This window comes from Paroedura picta, chromosome 16 (assembly GCF_049243985.1).
Source record: "Paroedura picta isolate Pp20150507F chromosome 16, Ppicta_v3.0, whole genome shotgun sequence".
In the NCBI taxonomy this organism is placed as follows: Eukaryota; Metazoa; Chordata; class Lepidosauria; order Squamata; family Gekkonidae; genus Paroedura; species Paroedura picta.
The window spans coordinates 13,416,505-13,434,801 of NC_135384.1; the positions used below are offsets into that span (position 1 = coordinate 13,416,505).

The 18,297-nt window shown below is 41.4% G+C and overlaps 4 protein-coding genes across 4 annotated transcripts; 3 read left to right on the forward strand and 1 right to left on the reverse strand.

Annotated features, from left to right (window-relative positions):
- Positions 1-710: 710 nt before the first annotated feature.
- LOC143825343 (olfactory receptor 6B9-like) lies at positions 711-1,682 on the forward strand. Its single transcript, XM_077313368.1, has one exon. The coding sequence runs from the start codon at positions 711-713 to the stop codon at positions 1,680-1,682; it is 972 nt and encodes a 323-aa protein (XP_077169483.1).
- Positions 1,683-5,910: 4,228 nt separating this feature from the next.
- LOC143825344 (olfactory receptor 6B9-like) lies at positions 5,911-6,894 on the forward strand. The gene has a single exon (XM_077313369.1). The coding sequence runs from the start codon at positions 5,911-5,913 to the stop codon at positions 6,892-6,894; it is 984 nt and encodes a 327-aa protein (XP_077169484.1).
- Positions 6,895-10,007: 3,113 nt separating this feature from the next.
- LOC143825693 (olfactory receptor 5A2-like) lies at positions 10,008-10,928 on the reverse strand. Its single transcript, XM_077313931.1, has one exon. The coding sequence runs from the start codon at positions 10,926-10,928 to the stop codon at positions 10,008-10,010; it is 921 nt and encodes a 306-aa protein (XP_077170046.1).
- A 5,879-nt stretch (positions 10,929-16,807) lies between these two features.
- Positions 16,808-17,815, forward strand: LOC143825346 (olfactory receptor 8S1-like). The gene has a single exon (XM_077313370.1). The coding sequence runs from the start codon at positions 16,808-16,810 to the stop codon at positions 17,726-17,728; it is 921 nt and encodes a 306-aa protein (XP_077169485.1). The 3' UTR covers positions 17,729-17,815.
- The last annotated feature ends 482 nt before the right edge of the window (positions 17,816-18,297 follow it).

Below are 18,297 nucleotides of genomic sequence, written 5' to 3' on the forward strand. Positions count from 1 at the left end.
ACTGGTATGAAATGTGCATTGTTAAAACACCTTATTGACTAAATCATAGAATCACAGAGCTCGGAGGGCCTCCGGAGTTAACTGGTCCAACTCCCTGCACTATGCAGGAAACTCACAACTACCTGTCCTTCTACAGTGACCCCAATGGTTATCTACTTCCTTCCTTTTATAATTTTACTCTAGTTCTCGGTAGGCCAGAATCCCAGTAACTTATTTCAAAGTCTAACATGGTGTGGTGGCTAGTGCTCTGAACAGGGCTCAAGTCCCCATTATCCCTGGAAGCTCACTTATATGAACATATACAACTGTCTCATCTGGTCAGACCATTATTCCATGAAGCTCACTATTATCTCCTCTCACCAGCAGCAATTCTCCAGTTTCAGGCAGAGCTGGCCGTATCCAAACACCTATGATTCTTCAACTGGAGTTGTCCAGGCTTAATTTGAACGGGAAAAAAAAGTGTTTCCCTCTCATAGCTTTGGCAACCTTGAGCCAGATACAGGTACCAATCTACTTCATAGTGTTACTTTGAGGATAACACAGGAATGGGGAGAACTAAATATGTGAAACTTGAAGAAAAGGCATGATAAAACAGAGTAGATAAGCTGAGCTGCATTGTTTAAGTTTGTTTTATTTGCCGTAATGGCTAAATTGCATTTGTTAATAAAGATTTGAAATGATTCTTTTCCACAACCAGAAATTATGTCAGCATGATCGCTGGGAATATAACCACAGTAACCCACTTCATCATCTTGGGCTTCCCAGCTCTGAAGAAACTTCAACTTCTCCTCTTTTTTGTCGGGTTGGTTGTCTACATCTTGACCTTGTGTGGACACCTCATCATTATCACCATAGTACACATTAGCCAACGTCTCCACACGCCGATGTACTTCTTCCTCAGCAACTTCTCCTTCCTAGAGATATGGTATACCTCAAATATTGTTCCCAAGATGCTAGAAGTCTTCCTAGATAAAGACAAAACCATCACATACTCTGGTTGCATTACCCAACTCTATTTTCTTATCACATTTGGTACAGCAGAATGTTTCATTCTGGCAATCATGGCATATGATCGCTACTTGGCCATATGCAACCCCCTACGCTATCCAAGTCTCATGAATAACAAAGTTTGCCTCCATCTGGCTGTGTGGGCATGGGTTGGTGCTTTCATAATCAATATTCCACCACTAATCTCACTATGTAGACTACCATTTTGTGGACCCAATGAAATTAACCACTTCTTTTGTGATGCACCTCCTTTACTGAAACTCTCTTGTATTCAACCCCGTGAAGCTGAACTGACCAACTTCCTTGTGGCCACCAGTGTCATTGTTAGTTCTTTCCTGCTCATCCTGGTATCTTACGTACTCATAATCATCACTGTTTTGAAAATTCCCTCCTCTTCTGGGCGTCAAAAAGCCTTCTCAACCTGTGGGTCCCATCTGGCGGTGGTGACTATTTTCTACAGCACCCTGATGTTCATGTATGTGCGCCCGACATCCAACTTCTCCATGGACTCCGTGAACTTCAACAAAGTCGTATCCATGTTCTACACTGTGGTCACCCCCATGCTAAATCCAATCATTTACTGCTTAAGGAACAAGGAGGTCAAAGATGCTCTGCAGAAAGCAGTCATGTGGAAGTCAAAATCAACCAGCATTTCAGGGGGGATAATGAATTAGAGATGCCAATGATAGCAGAGAAGAGGTAGGACAAAGTGTGGATCCACTGACAGCTTTAAAACCAATGAAGTTTTTTTTTTTTTTTGGGTGGGGGGTATAAGGCTTCATGTGTATGCACACTTCTTGAGATATCCTGAAACAGAAGTCACCAGCCATCATACATATGTAGAGAGGGTGTTGCCTGGTAGGGCTAATCCAAGCTAAATTTCATAAGGAACTGAGCAATAAATATGGCAATTGGAAAGACCTGTAACTAGCCCATCAGTTTTCTACATAGGGCAAGTAGGACAAACACTATATCCAAGGATAAATGGACACAAATTGACATAAAGAATCAGAAAACTGAAAAACCTGCAGGAGAACTCTTCAGCCTTCCAAGACATTCAATGTTTTATTGTAAGGAATTTCAGAAACAGATTATAACAAGAGATTGCTGAGTTGCAGTTTGTTACAGCACTCAGGACAATGGAACCCCCAGGTCTTAATAAAGATATCAGGTTCTGATCTAACTACACATAGATCAGAACGTGATATCTTTATTAAGACCTGGGGGTTCCATTGTCCTGAGTGCTGTAACAAATTTCATTTCTTATATCTATTCTTAAACTCTTTTTAGGCTGTAAATTGCTGCTATTCATGGGTCTTATCAATTGCGTTTATCCAATCTTATATTTATTGCTCAGTTACTTATGCATCTTGACTCAAATTAATTCTTCCTGGCAACACCCTCCCCACCTTTGTTAAATGGTTGATGAATTCTGTTTCAGTGTATGTGAAGAAGCATGCATGCATATGAAAACTTATGCCCAGAAGAAAACTGTGGTGGTCTTAAAGGTGCCATTGCACTCAAACTTTGTTCTCCTGCTTCAGATTAATACACCTGAATCAATTTTGAGAGCAGAGATAATATAATCAGGAGAAGTTGAACATCTTGTCTTATATAATTGCTTCCTCAGTAGGATCCAGAACCTGCTCTGATGCAAAGTTACACACAAGAGGTTAAGTGCAAGAACTCGAGTAAGGGAGCAGCCTGATAAATGTTTTCACCCTGTTTCTATGTAGATTTTCTTACATACAACTCTTTCAGATCTGCACATATTGTTTTCTCTTACTTCACTCTTCATTACAATAAAATCAGAGTCCAGTAGCAACTTTGAGACCAACAAAAATATAATCAAGGCATGAGCTTTCGAGTGCAAGCACTCTTCCTCAAACTAAGAACTCCCTCCATGACAGTGGAAATATACAGCAATTTCTTTTTATTTTATTGTGCTACTTCAGATCAACACAGTTATCCATCTATTCACTCTTTATAGCAATGGATCTTTTGTTGTCATCGTACATCAGCTAACTATGAATACTTTTTGTATAGACTTCTCGGTATTGTAACACTGAAGAACTCTTAAAATAAAATTATATTTAAATTTCCTCCAAACGTCTGTTTCATTTTGCGATTCCTTAGTACAGACTTTCAAAGTATGCCCTACATCATTTTTGCTTGTTTACTTGCTTGCTTAATGGCAATCCTGGTATTTTCACACAAAATAAGTTTTAGGTTTAACAACAAGCACTTATTGGTATGGTATAGTGCGGTTGAGGGGGGATTCATCCAAATAACTGACATGCATTCCTAAACTGATCTATACCACTCTGTCAATGTGTTTAGAAGGGTGTGACTAAGTATGGGGCTGCATGGTTAGGGGGATTCCAGAATAGTCAGTACAATGATCATTTGGTCATTAAAGTTTTAATAGGATTCTAGATGACTTAGAGATTAATCTGGTGTTCCCATTCTTTCCGAGAGAGAGAGAGAGAGAGAGAGAGAGAGAATATATATTACTTTGGCTAAGACCACCAGTATACAAAACTAAAAGTTAGCCTCACATACTGATCTTTCAGCCAAATATATCAAGTCAGAAAAACTTGACTCTTCAGAGAGAACAATCTTAAGAAGGCCTACTCAAAAATCTGATCTATTTAATGTGGCTTACTGACAGGAAAGTATTCACTGAGACCGTTTACACACTGGAGGTTTCATGCTAGGCTGCAGGCTGGAGTTTTAGTCGTGCCTGGTTGCCCCACCTCTTCCTGAACCCACATGGGGGAGCATTTGGCCTGTTGTACCTCATCTGCCCCCGCTTTCTGCTCCTGCATGGGAGCTGGGGCAGTGAAGTTCCCAGTGCATAATTGGTCTGACAGAGTATATAATTAGACCTTACACAGTTTCTTAAACCTCTTAAAAACAGCTCATAAGGATTGGGGTAAAGTGCCAAGTACTACCTCATTTTTCAAACCTGATTAACTACAAACCAGTAGTAAGCAGGTCCCATTATGCATATATTGGATAATGCCCTTTCAATGCACTTTAGAAGCAGATTCTCCTGTTCAGCACAGGAAAATCCAGCTGCAACAGCACATTCAAAGTGCATTATCCAATGTGTGCAGAATGAGCCCAGCCCTTGTAGGAACGTTCTTCCCTGAACATTAGTTATCTGGCTGCTTGAGGCTATAGATCTGATACAATAATTCCACTAATTGTCATGAAGCGTTGTGGTCAACAAACAGTTTTGCAGAGCTGTTAAGGTGTACACTTGGGCATCTCTCTTGATCAGCCCAATTAATAGGCTTGAAATAAGTTCTTATTTGTTTCTCAGCCCTCCATGGAGATCAAAGCTCCCACTGAGTATTAGGATGAGCAATCTATGGTAATATATTTGCCAATTCTCATATCCTTTGTCACTTTAATGGAAATAAAGGAAGTGCCATCAATTCTTTACAACCTTCTCTAAAGCCTCCAAATGAATTGTATTTCACCCTGAAGCTGGAACAACATTCATATGTTGTAGTGTAATGCTTCAAAGTTCTCTCAGTGGTTTTAAAAGATATTTAGGACATCTCAAAAATTGCTAAGAAGACTGGAAAGAAAAACTCCAACAAGAAAGATACCATTGAAACCAGATTTCTGGTTACTCAAAATTAAGCAAAGGTTAGTGTATGTTTTTAAAAATGTCTCTTTGTTGTAGTCGCACAGTAGTACCAATGACAGGAGGAGGGTTTTGCATAAGGTATATAACTTGAAAATTACTGGGATGTGACTTCTAACAGAATAGACAGGTTTTACACAAGAGAGGTTCCATTTGGCCACCATGAAATAATTATTCTGGCCCTCCTCATCTGGATCCCTCACTGGGAAGTGACCCTATCAGAGGAAGTGACCCTAGCAGGAGCCGATGGCATGCAAGTAAGGAAGGTGGCAGTGAATCCCAATTTAAGGTGCCTATTTAAGGTACCATACTCTGGTACCTGGCTTCTTCACTGTAATTGCCAAGCAGACAGCTCCCCTCACATCCACCCTATATATTAAAATGTTAAAAAGGAGAGTTATTGTTTGACCATTAAATGTTATTTACCCGCATGTTGACTTCCATCGCAGCCATGGATTTTGGCATGAGGAGGAGTTTATTTGGGGAGGTGGTGTGCGGTTGGACTCCCTGGAGTATTGGACCTCCCTATGAGGTGGCACAAGATGAGCAAAGCCAACCTGGCAGGGAAGCTGCACAGGCTCATTGGGCTGAATTGCCTAGAGGGTAAGCCAAGGAGATATATGCTCTTTGTCCCCCCTTCACAGGCATTTTCCCATAGTTGCCCAATTCCAGTAGGCATATAGGGGTCTGCGTTCCCAGTGGGGAGCCTCAGCAAACCCACAGGTCGCCTCCAGAGTTAGGCTGGGGTTTAGGTGGGCTCCCCTTCATGCTATGTCAATCCTCCATTTGTTACATGCATAAAGGCTATGGCCCTGTTAAATGCCATATTGTGGTTGTCACATCTTCTTCCAGCCATAGCAGCCCTCTTGCTAGTCAATACTGAGACACTACTCTTCCCCACCCCCGTAAAGTTACATCATTTTCTCTGTGTCTTTTCTTTTTTCAAAGGTTCATAGTACTTGGCTTGAAGGAAATAATTGCTAATTCCAGTAGCAATGACTGTATTCCACCTAATAGTCACACACAGGCCTATGATGCTGCCTTGGACTATCAGGGCAGTGTGAGCAATGCCAGTAGCGCATATCTTGCATCTCAGGTACAGGTCTTTTGTATCAGGTAGGGATGGAAATGCTAGGGATTAAAGCTGGGATCTTCCAGATGCAATACCAAAAGCCTTGGTAGGAGTAACTAACTATATATAATTCTTATATTTTCCTTATATGCAGGTGGGAAGTTATGCCATCATGATAACCGGGAATATAACTGGAGTGACTCACTTCATCATTTTGGGATTCCCGAGTCTGAAGAAAGTTGAGCTTCTTGCTTTTATTGTGGGGTTGATTGTCTATGTCCTGACCTTGTGTGGACACTTCATAATTATTACTATAGTACGTACTGACCAACGCCTCCATACACCCATGTACTTCTTTCTCAGTAACTTCTCCTTTCTGGAGATATGGTACACCTCTAATGTTGTCCCCAAGATGCTAGAAGTCTTCTTAGACAAAAACAAAATGATTACATATGCTGGTTGCATTACCCAGCTCTATATCTTTATTACTCTAGGTACAGCAGAATGTTTCATTCTGGCAATCATGGCTTATGACCGTTACCTAGCAATATGCAACCCTCTGCGTTATCCGACTCTCATGAATAACAAATTCTGCCTTCAGTTGGCTGTATGTTCTTGGCTTGGTGCTGTCATTATCAACATTCCACCCCTTGTCTCAATTTGTAGGCTGCCTTTTTGTGGGCCCAATGAGATCAACCACTTCTTTTGTGATGTACCTCCTTTACTGAAACTCTCTTGCTCAAATCCACACGAAGCTGAACTGTCTAGTTTCATGGTGGCCACCAGTGTCATTGTGACTTCATTCTTCCTTATTTTGGTATCTTACATCTACATCATAATCACTGTTTTGAAAATCCCCTCCTCCTCTGGGCGCCAGAAAGCCTTCTCAACTTGTGGGTCCCATCTGGCGGTGGTGGTTATTTTCTACAGCACCCTGATGTTCATGTATGTGCGTCCGACATCCAACTTCTCTGTGGATTCTGTGAACTACAACAAAGTCATATCCATGTGCTACATTGTGATCACCCCCATGCTAAACCCAATCATTTACTGCTTCAGGAATAAGGAGGTCAAGGATGCACTATGGAAAGCAATTGGAGTGAAATGTATACTTGCAGAAAAACCAGGTAGCATCAAAAGAGAGATGATGAACTAGAGCTGCCGATAAGAATGGCATATTCAGCAAATTTGAAGGGAAGGTGAAAATGGAGAAGATAAGGCAGGAGATATGTGTTTTAAATCAACAAATCAAATAAGTTATTAGATTACATAATAGCTTTCCTAGAAAATCTAGCTTCATTTTACGTGCTTTTCTATAGCTTTCCCTGCTTTATCAGTTTAACTAACCACTTAACACAATGTTATCCCTTCCCTTTTTATCTTCCCTTTATCATGACCAGTTTGCCTCTTTGCTCAATGGTAAAGTAGGTATATGGCAAAGTGCTTGTTGTTGCAAAGCTTGGAGCACCAACCTCATTGAGGTATACTTTACAGGTCTTTCTTTTTACTGCTGTTGTATTAGGTTTATTGATAAAGCCCTAGCTCTGGGTAGAACCAGCAGTCTAATAATAGGTGGGATGTAGCCATCTTTTCAATACATTTTGCCCAATTCATCCCTTGATTGAAGCCCCTGTTACATATAACTTCTAAACTTGTATGTCCTATGATCTTTTTCATGGCTTCTCTCTGTTTCACAAGTTGAAAAGCTGGATTCAACTCTGTGTGTTTGCACTGCATCCCCACTATCTGGTGTACAAAGAATCCTACCCTGGGCAGGACTTTTTCAAATATTATTGTCATATTTTAATGTATGAATTGGTAGCAATATAATAAGAATGAAGTGGTCTAATCAGCATAGCTCATGGCACAATATATTAAACTTCAAAGCACCATAAGTCTTGTTCTTGCTTTCATTATAAAAGCATATATATATATATATATATATATATATATATATTTACCAAATAGTTATATTATTACCCAAATATTGTTGATGCAATTTTTTTTATTTCAATTGCAAATTATAGAGGGATGTTTGGTAGCTAAGCTCTGCGAGTATAAAAGTGGCCGTCACCGTCACTTCAGCAGTATGCTGACTGCAGTAGTGGGGGTCTCCGGGCCAGAAGAGGAGATGGTACAGTAGCATCGGACAGGGCCTGGTGGGCTTGCCAGGCTAATGGCCATAGCTATTCTCCACCCTTGTGTGAAGGAGGCATTGCAGTGGGACGGATTGGGGCTGTATCAGGTGCCCGTATAAGGAGAAGCATTCAGAGGCCTTTTTTCTCCTCCTCACCAGACTGTTTCCCACCCTCCTGCCTGAATTGCAGGTTCTGATTGTGCAGTATTAATTTTACTGTCAGTTACATTGTTTCATTTATTGTCATTTGTCCCAGCTGGAGGTTATGCGAGGGGGGGGGTCCTTTTAAGGCTGAGCCCACACCTGTGTGCTGATGCCTACAGGGTTCCTGCCACCAGCCACCTTTCCATTGCCCAGCAGGCCTGGTGGTTAGGGGGACTTTGACCTGGGACATGGTATGCTGATATGGTGGTCTTCCTTGTAGTCCACTGGCCACAAGAGGGTGGGATCCACCCGAGGTTCATCAATATTCATTTGCATAACAATAAAGGTGTGGCTTATTTTACTGCCAAGAATTGTGCCAGTGGCCTCTGTACAGCTCAGAATATAGCACACTGCCATGCAACCTGATTCCTTTCACGTTTTTCACTGTGAGTACTTTGATTATCCTGAAATTGGTGGGTCCCTTGATTATACTGAAACTGGTCGCCAATAAGGAATATGAAGAGTCGTGCCTACCCCAGAAAACATTTCCTTTCATGGCAAATAGCCTTGGCAACTTCATGCAAATTCATTGCATTTTGGGGAACCACAACACCCATCAATCACCATGCTGAACATGGTGGTCAGTTGTCAAATTCAGAGCTTTATATTCTGATGAGTTGTACCTGCCAGAGACAACCATAGCTTCCAATGGAAACACTGTGGAGGATAGTGGGTATTACACCAGTTAGGATTTTCCAATTCCCTTTTAGTATGGCAATATAGCTTGCAAGAGCATTCTGAAATAGAAGTCAAATGTTGAGATTCCTAGCTTTAATTTCGGAGGTGTAACAAATGCCACAGATGGATAGACTGACAGAGAGACAGATAAAACTTTTTATTGAAATAAATACAATTTCCTGCTCCCTTGTAACCAATGTTCCCCTCTAAACGAATGCTGCATTTTCATCCATTGTGTACAAAATGTATAAAATGACATACCCTGACCTGGATGGCCCAGTCAACCCCAGCTCATAAGATCTTGGATGCTAAGCAGGGTTGGCCCTGGTTACTATTTGGATGGAAGAATACCCAGGAATTCCAAGATTGCTATACAGAGGAAAGTAATGGCAAATCACCCCTTAAACCCTATGGCGTCCCTATAACTCAACTGTGAATTGAAAGCACATTGCACACAAACACACACAACGGTATTGAAATGCTTTAAAATCATTTGTAGATAACAGTAATGAAAATGGATCAAAACACCTGAAACACAGATCAAATCAAAAAGGGACTATGGGAACATCCCAGGAGAAGAACGGGATGGCAGTCTTCAAGCAAAGGTTGGGTACACACTTTTCTTGGATGCTTTAGGATGCTTAGGGCTGGTCCTGTGTTGAGCATGGGGTTGGACTAGATGGCCTGTATGGCCCCTTCCAACTCTATGATTCTATGATTCTAAGAATAAAAAGTCAGTTTGATTGGAGAATAAGCATTTTTTTTAGTGCAAGCTTTTCCGTAGCCAAGTGTGTTGTCATGGTTAAGAGCGGTGGCTTCTAATCTGACGAGCCGGGTTTGATTTCCCACTCTTCCACACGCTGCCAACTGGTGACCTTGAGCTCCTCACAGCCCTGATTGTGTTGTTCTGACTGAACAGTCCTGTCAGAAGCTCTTTGAGCCTCACCTACCTCATAGGGTCTCTGTTGTAGTGAAAGGAATGGAAGGTGATTGCAACTTGATTTGAGACTCTTTTCGGTAGTGAAAAATGGGGTATAAAAAACAACTCTTCTTTTTCTTCTCCTTCAAAGCCAGTGAGATGTAGCAGATAGAATATCATACTTGGATTTGGTAGACCCAGGTTTAAATCCCTACTCTCAACCGGTCACACACTCTCAGCCTAACCTACCTCACAGGGTTGTTTGGGCAAAATCAAATGCAAACTTCCACTACTATGCCAACAATTTAGAACGATTTATACGTAGTATTTATTATTTGCTTCCAAATATTTTCCCAAGAGCCTTTTTCACTTCCTTATTTTTCAGACTATAGATAATCGGGTTTAACATGGGAGTCAAAATACTGTACTGAATGGAGAAGACCTCATCCAGTGTTATGGAAGAGATTTTGCTGGGTTTCATGTACTGTGTCATTCCCGTCATATATAAAAGGCCCACCACAATAAGGTGGGAGCTACAGGTAGAGAAGGCTTTGCTCCTGCCCTCTGCAGAGTGAATCTTCAGGATGGTGGAGATTATGTGAATATAGGAGACAAGAGTTGGCAGGAAGGATCCCAGCCCAAAAATTGCTACAGAAGAAAAAAGAATCGCATTATTCAGAAACGTGTCAGAACAAGATGATTTGAGCAGTGGCGGAAGTTCACAGCTAAAGTGTCTGATTTCAGGCAAGTTGCAGAACTGTACAGTTAATGTTGGCACTGTGTTTATAATTGCAAAAAGAGCTCCCATTATCCATGCACCCATCACCAAGTACGTGCAGATGGCTTTGTTCATGATCACAATGTAGTGCAACGGGTGACAGACAGCAGTGTATCTGTCATAAGCCATTGCAGAAAGGATGAAGACTTCTGTGACACTCAACAGAAGGCTAAAAAACATTTGTGTGAGGCAGCCAACAAAGGATATCGTATTCTGCTTTGTCAGCAGATCCGCCAACATCTTAGGGACAATGTCAGTAGAATAACAGATGTCAACAAAAGACAGGTGAGACAGAAAAAAATACATGGGTGTGTAAAGCGATGGATCCATTCTCATAACCAGAATGATTGTCAGGTTGCCTGATAACGTGATTAGGTAAATGACAGAGAATACCAAGAAGAAGAAAATCTGTAGCTGAGGGTCCTTGGAAAGCCCCAAGAAAATAAACTCTGAAGCACTGGTTTGGTTTTCCATTTGTTTTTAGCTATCTGAAAAAGAAAAAGGGTGCAGTGCAAAAGAGCTATCACCATTTCCTGCAGCAGTGAATTCCATAGGCTAATTACTCTTTGGGTGAAAAATTACATACTTTTATCTGCTCTGCGCCTACTGCTCCTTAATTTCATTTAGGCTCATGAGCTATTTCACTGCTAATTTCCAGCTCCAAATAATTAATGAACAAGTTAGAAAGCAGCGGACCTAGTACTGACCCTGTAATACTGCCACTGTGAAAACTACCCAGTGATAATCATCTCTCTCATTGATACTCATACTCTCTGTGTCCCATTAATTAACCAGTTGTTGATCCACAAGAGGACTTATCCTCCTATTCCATGACTGCTGAGGTTACTTAGGAGGCTTTGATGAGGAACTTTATCAAAAGCTTTCTGGAGATCTGGGTAAACCAGGTTCTGTTTACAAGATCTACCAGGTCACCCTTGTCCACATGTTTGTTCCCTCCCTCAAAGAACTCTAAAAGGTCAGTGAGACAAGATCTTCCCTTAAAGAACCAATACTGATTCTTCCTCAGTAGCTTTTGTTCATCAATGTGCCTAATCATTCTATCATTAATAATGGATTCCACTGACATACCTAATGCTGAACTGACCAGCCTGTAATTTCCTGGAACTTCACTCGAACCCATTTTATTTTATTTTTTAAAGAGGAAAGTTACATTAGCTACCTTCCAGTCCTCTGGTATGGAGGAAGATCTTAGTGATTGTATATTTTTTCATCAGGAGATCCAAAAGTTCATATTTGAGTTCATTCAGAACTCTTGGGTGTTCATCAGCTGTAAGGCCTTCTCTCTTGTCACCTCCATCTGACTCAAGCCTTTCCACATCCCTTTTGAAATTGGTGGTCCTGGAGTGGGCGAGGACCTCCCATCTTCCACAGTGAAGACAGAGGCAACCCCCCTTTTAAAATGAAACATGGTTGTGTTGTCCTAATTATATAAGTGCTAAACATAGTATTATGGCCACTATTTCCAACCAGTGCTATGATGTTTACATCTCTCACCAGGTCTTGAGTATTACTTGGGATCAAACTCATAATTGCCTCCTCCCTTGTAGGTTTTGTGACCATCTTATCCATGGCACAGTTGTTGAGAGTATGTGGTTAACCCAACCTCTTTCTCCTAACTGGAACATATATTGACAGAATCAATGTATTGATGGGGTCCTCAGCAGATGATTAAATATGGGACATGCCCTTTAAGATGGGACACGAGCACCACTTTACTGTGTTGTACACTTAACACTAGTTAACACAATTACAGGAACTTGTAATAGTGGTCATCAGATATGACCATTTTTTAAACGGATGGATGAGCTTACCTGATGTGGTCACAAGCTGTAGGATGGAACAGCACATCCTCTACAGTGAACATTTAAGACAGAAGTATGTAAAACGAACCCTGTCCTTAATCCTGATAGAATCCATGAGTTCTTTCAAATATTGGCTTGATAGAATGCATTGTGATTATATGTTCTCTGTTTTGTGAGAAAGTTATTCCCCAGCCAAGCAAGGAAAAATGATCTCTCAGAGGAAATGACTATTTCCACCTGGAATTATTCCTTCATATCTCTCTTTGTTAAATGATCAACATATTATAATCAGCAGGTCTTATTTACATTTATATCACAATTGTGCCAATGGAGCCCTAGTTTAAAAATGCTAAAAGCACATACCATAGGTCACATTTGTTTGCCCAACTTTGTTTTTCCTGCCAAGGATCTCAGGCATTGCTTGCCAGAACACATTTGGCAAACAAGAGTAATTGAAATAGATGGATCATTGAATTCCAAGAGTTTGTAGGCATACAAACTGGATGCCTGAAGGACCGCCTCTCAACCTACACTCCTCAAAGTACCTTGTGCTCTACTGCATCCAACCCAAGGAAGCCCGCTTGACCTCAACCAGGGTCAGAGCTTTCTCCATTCTGGCCCTCATCTGGTGGAACAAGCTCCCAGAGGAGATCAGGGCCCTGACAAAACCTAAACAGTTCCACAGGGCCTGCAAAAGGGAGCTCCTCCACCAGGCATTTGGTTGAGGTCGACCCAAACCACCGCTTCCAATTGGCCCCCAAGCCCCCCCCCCTACGACTGACAATAATCGACTCCCAGTAAGAGTTGAGCTGAGGCTCTTGCAATTTCTATTTTATAACGTTATTGTTATGATCTTAGTTATTATTGTTATAATGTTATTACTGTTATCACCTGTTACCATATGTTATTGGAATTTTTTTCTTTTTTCTGTAAACCGCCCTGAGCCCTCAGGGAGGGCGGTATATAAATATAATAATAAATAATAAATAAATAGATAAATACTGTGGTCAGATATCCATTTATGGCCTAGATACTCATGGATCAGTTGGCTGTCATACAGCTGGTTGTAAGTCACTAAATAATGTATGTATAGAAAACAGTGAAGAAAATTTGTCCAAAGAAGCAGAACTGCTAATACAGGCCATTGAGAAATGCTAACCCACAAGACAGATACAACTAATGGTCTGAAGCGGCAGAACAACATTTGAGTCCAGTGGAAAATTAACCGCAACAAAGTTATAGTCAAGGTATAAGCTTTTATGTGTTTACACACTTCCTCAAATGCAATGAAATGGGAATTACCAGTCCATGCACGTAGGTAGAGGGTGAGCAGAAGTAGTAGAAAAAGAGAACCTGTATTTTTGAACCCTGAAAAAGTTTCAAACAGGCTTACAATTGCCTACCCTTCCTCTCCCCACAACAGACCCTGTGAGGTAGGTGAGACTGAGTAACAAAAACTATGACTGGCCCAAAGTCATTCAGCTGGCTGCATGTGGAAAAGGAGGGCCGATTCAAATCCCATTCTCCAGACTCTTAACCACTACCAGCTGACTCTCTGTAGTATGAAAATCAGTTGTCATTCTGGGAGACCTCCAAGCTTCACATGGAGGTTAGCAACTGAAGCTGAAAAATCAATAGCTGATATTTTGTGCCAGACGTAAGTTCAAGCCTTCCTTAAATTTAATGAATTGCCTCAGAGATGACCAAGCCGACATAAAGGCTGCTGATATACACTTAACAATTCAGTTTCCAAGTGCAAACCATTATTCCTCTGGGCCTTACTAAGAACTTGTAACATTTTGACTGATTATGCATGGCACCGGCTGTGCTGGGCTGCTGCCTGGTCCTTGTGGTGGGGTAGTATGCCCCACCGCATCCCGAGAACACATGGCGGATGGAATTTCCTGGCACACATGGACTGCCCTGATGTAGTGCATGCACACAGTCAACACCAGAGCTTGGAAAGCCCAGCATACTATGGCAGGGGGCAGCGGCCAATGGGGGTGGCAGGGGGGAGCCCAGCATGCTGTGGCAGTGGCAGGGGGGAGAGGGGGTATAGGGCCCCACCACATGGTGCCCCACCCGCGTGGGGGTGGAAGAATTCCCCATCCAACTCTGTGGCTCTACGAAGCTGACAGGGGCATTTGGTGTCCCTGCAAGGCCACAGATGGTGCCTGAAGCAGCAAACAATATGTGGGAGTTTCCTCATTCGCTTATCATGGGCCATCCAGGGAACTGTGCTGGGCCAGGCTTGGGTTGGCAGCAGCATCATGCATAATCAGGAATTAGCCCCGCTGCCTGCTGCCACCACACCGTGCATAATTGTTCATAAGGCTGTATCCCACTGGCTGGTCTGTTGGTGAAAGAAAAGGGATGGATCCCCTTTTTGTAAGGTTCAGAATTGCACCTGTGGACCCTTAACTTTGTATCCTAGGGGAGGGCTCTTGGCTGTTGTACTTTGTATCTAGCACTGAAGAGATGGAGAGTTCCAGGCAATATCCTTCAGTAAATGAAAATCTATACTGAAATAACATTTATTCTATACTACTTTCATTGACACTTGACACTCATCCCAAGATTGGCCAAAAAGAACAAGAAGAAAGAAAAAAACAATAAAAGAACACGAAGATCAGTCTAGGGGTACATTGCTTCTTTGTGTCGGGGAACATGGAATACATGGTTTTCTAGGTTCTCTCACACCGTGAAATGCAGTGTTCTGTTCTGTTTCCACAGGGAATAATTAAGAATTTCAGGCAGGCTTTTAAATGTATCTGCAAAGCAGATCTGGGATCCTCATGATCAGTAGCAGTCCCCAATGAAACAAGCTGCTGGATAAATACATTTATGACGACTCATTTTTGTTACAGTATACAGAACTATGTGGCAACTCATTCTCCTTGCAAGCTACAGAAAGCTATTTCATTACTAGTAGAACTTGTACTATCAGAAGATGTACTTGTAGAAGATATAGAAGACTCAAATGAACACAAGGAAGTATGCCTCATTCTCAGTTTATGAGGCAAAAATTGGAGTCCTTCAAGAGAAAGTTTGCAATCCTTAAAGGAATGAGCACAGTGAGTCTGCTTATGTTTACTGTAATGACTGAAAAATTACTAAAGAGTACATGAGAGATGCCGCTGTTAATATTGACTTCAGGGTTGAAGAAGGATTGGGGTGACCACTGCTTGAGGATGCTTTGGGCTTATCCTGCGTTGAGCAGGGGGTTGGACTAGATGGCCTGTATGGCCCCTTCCAACTCCATGATTCTATGATTCTAAATCACCACACTGAAAAGTATCTTAGACTGGAGACTTCTTCTCTGCCTTACTTAAGTTTTAGAAATGTTTGGGAGAAAAAAGGGCATTGGACACTTCCCTGAGCTCCTTGATCAAAGGATGGGATAAAGGTGTAATATGTAGCTAAAGAGGCATCTTCTTTATTTTTCAGCAAAACTGTAAACTGTAAAGGGGGGACATCCCTTGCTTTTTGGAAAGCCAAACCGGACTGGGCTTTATTTCAGGACGGGACGCCGGTGCCAGGTTTGTTTAGAATGAGGGTCTCCAGGGTTAATGTTAGAAAAGGAAGGAACTTATGCTTTCTGCTTTCAGTGGTTTTGGCCATGAGGTCTTTGAAAGCCAACCTGGCATCATTATCGGCTGAGGCGGGGCATCGGCCAGGGCCCAGGGATTCTGACAGGCCCCCTGGGCAGCAGCCTCCTCACCTCCTCTGCCTGACTTGCCTTGTCACCAACCTCCTGCCTTATTTATTTGGTATTGTCGTTTGCCAATGCCCCTTGCCATTCGGCATTCTGTGTATACAACGATATAGGCTAGATATCAGGAAAAAAAATTTTCACAGTCAGAGTAGTTCAGCAGTGGAACAGGCTGCCTAAGGAGGTAGTGAACTCCCCCTCACTGGCAGTCTTCAAGCAAAGGTTGGATAAAAACTTTTCTTGGATGCTTTAGGATGCTTTGGGCTGATCCTGCATTGAGCAGGGGGTTGGACTAGATGGCCTGTATGGCCCCTTCCAACTCTATGATTCTATGATTCTATGAAACTTTGCATGCTATTTCAAAGAAAGAACAGAACTTGCATGATCATTGTAATGTATGTTTTATGCTGTTAAATGATGGCAGAATAGCTTCCTTTCACGTTATAACAATAAAAAAGGATTGTTTTGCAATATTCTGGAATGTATAATCATTATCACAGGGATGCAGAAAGCCATGAAACACAAGCTTTTAAACTCCCCTAGACTACCATAATGTGTTGATTCCCAGCAATCTCTAGGAGATATCTGAAGAACTTGCTAGGAAACACAATTGTTTTCTGAAGGCTGTTTACAATTTTTATAAAATTGTGTGGATGTTTGCCTTACTAAGTACCTCCATGTTATTCACACAGTTGTAATTTAGGTGAAATTGGATGACAAATTTATCATGCTACAAAAAATGTTCTTCTGTTATATTCAGAGGGATACTTTTCATATAGGCTGTTTTCTCCTTTCCATAGGTCACATGATTTCCAGTCATGGTAAGAAACCAAAGTGAGGAAGGCTTCTTTTCTCTCCTTGGCCTTTCTAATGATCTTCAGTTCCAGATTCTCCTCTTCATCCAGTTCTTGTTAATTTATCTGTTAACAGTAGTGGCGAATGGTATGATCATGCTGGCTGTAAAGTCCAACCCTAATCTTCAGAACCCCATGTACTTCTTCCTGAGTCATCTCTCTTTCCTGGATATCTGTTATTCTTCTGTCACACTCCCAAAGATGCTAGAGACCACCATTGCCAAGCAGAAGACTATATCTGTCAATGGATGCTTTGCTCAGGCATTTTTCATTATGCTTTCAGCTAGCACAGAGGTTTCCATCCTCTCATCAATGGCTTATGACAGGTACTGTGCCATATGCAAGCCACTGCATTACATGAATATTGTGAATATAGCATTCATTTGGAAGTTAGTGGCTTCTTCATGGACAATTGGATTCTTCTATTCACTTGCAAACACTGTGCCACTGTTAAGGTTAGAATTCTGTGGGTCAAATGTCATACAGCACTTCAGTTGTGAGCTCCCATCTATCATTTCTTTGTCTTGCTCAGACACATCCTTTAATCAAATATTGTTCTTTATGTCTGCTGGCATAGTTGGTACAGCCTGCTTTTTTTTCACTATGGGCTCCTACGTTCATATCATTTCGACCATCCTAAGGATCAACTCCAGAGAGGGGAGGCAGAAAGCTTTCTCGACCTGCAGCTCCCACCTCATTGTCGTCATTCTATTCTATGGGACAAGTTCCTTTCGCTATCTTAGACCAAGTTCAGTATCATCAGTGGTTTGGGATGAAATACTTTCCATACAGTATAGCATCCTCACACCATTACTGAACCCCATCATCTACAGCTTACCCAACAAGGAGATGAAGGCATCATTTAAGAAGATATTAAAATTTTGAAATTATGGGACATTTCAAAAAATATGTCTTTATCCAATGTACTACTCATCCACATTTCTTCTTGATTAAGTGTAACCTAGACTTATTAGATAGAACTGATGTATTCGGTTATATCTCTTGCCCACATTTCCCCATTTCTGAACATTGTACCAGCCACAGCTGGGGCACAGTTAGCAAAGGGTTTTAGAGTTATCTATAAATTTGTTGCTCACCAGAGCCAGCATTGTCTAGTGATCAAAGGAATCAGACTAGGAGCTAGAAATCCCAGGTTTGAATCCCTAATCTGCCTTAATGTATAATCAAAATAATCTTAATGAAAAATTATAACGAATACATAAATTGTCTTACCTTCCTCATCTTACCTATTCATGATGGTTGGTAAGACATTTAATTTCTTCATTATAATTCTGGGGCATTTCAAAAACTAAGTGTCTGTACTCTGCATCCACCTTCTTGATTCTGTATAAATTTAGTTCACAAAGTAGAACTGATACTCCTTAGCCATTTCTGAACATTGTATCAGCCACAGTAGAATTAGCAGGAGTTTTCTGCATATTTATTTCTCACCA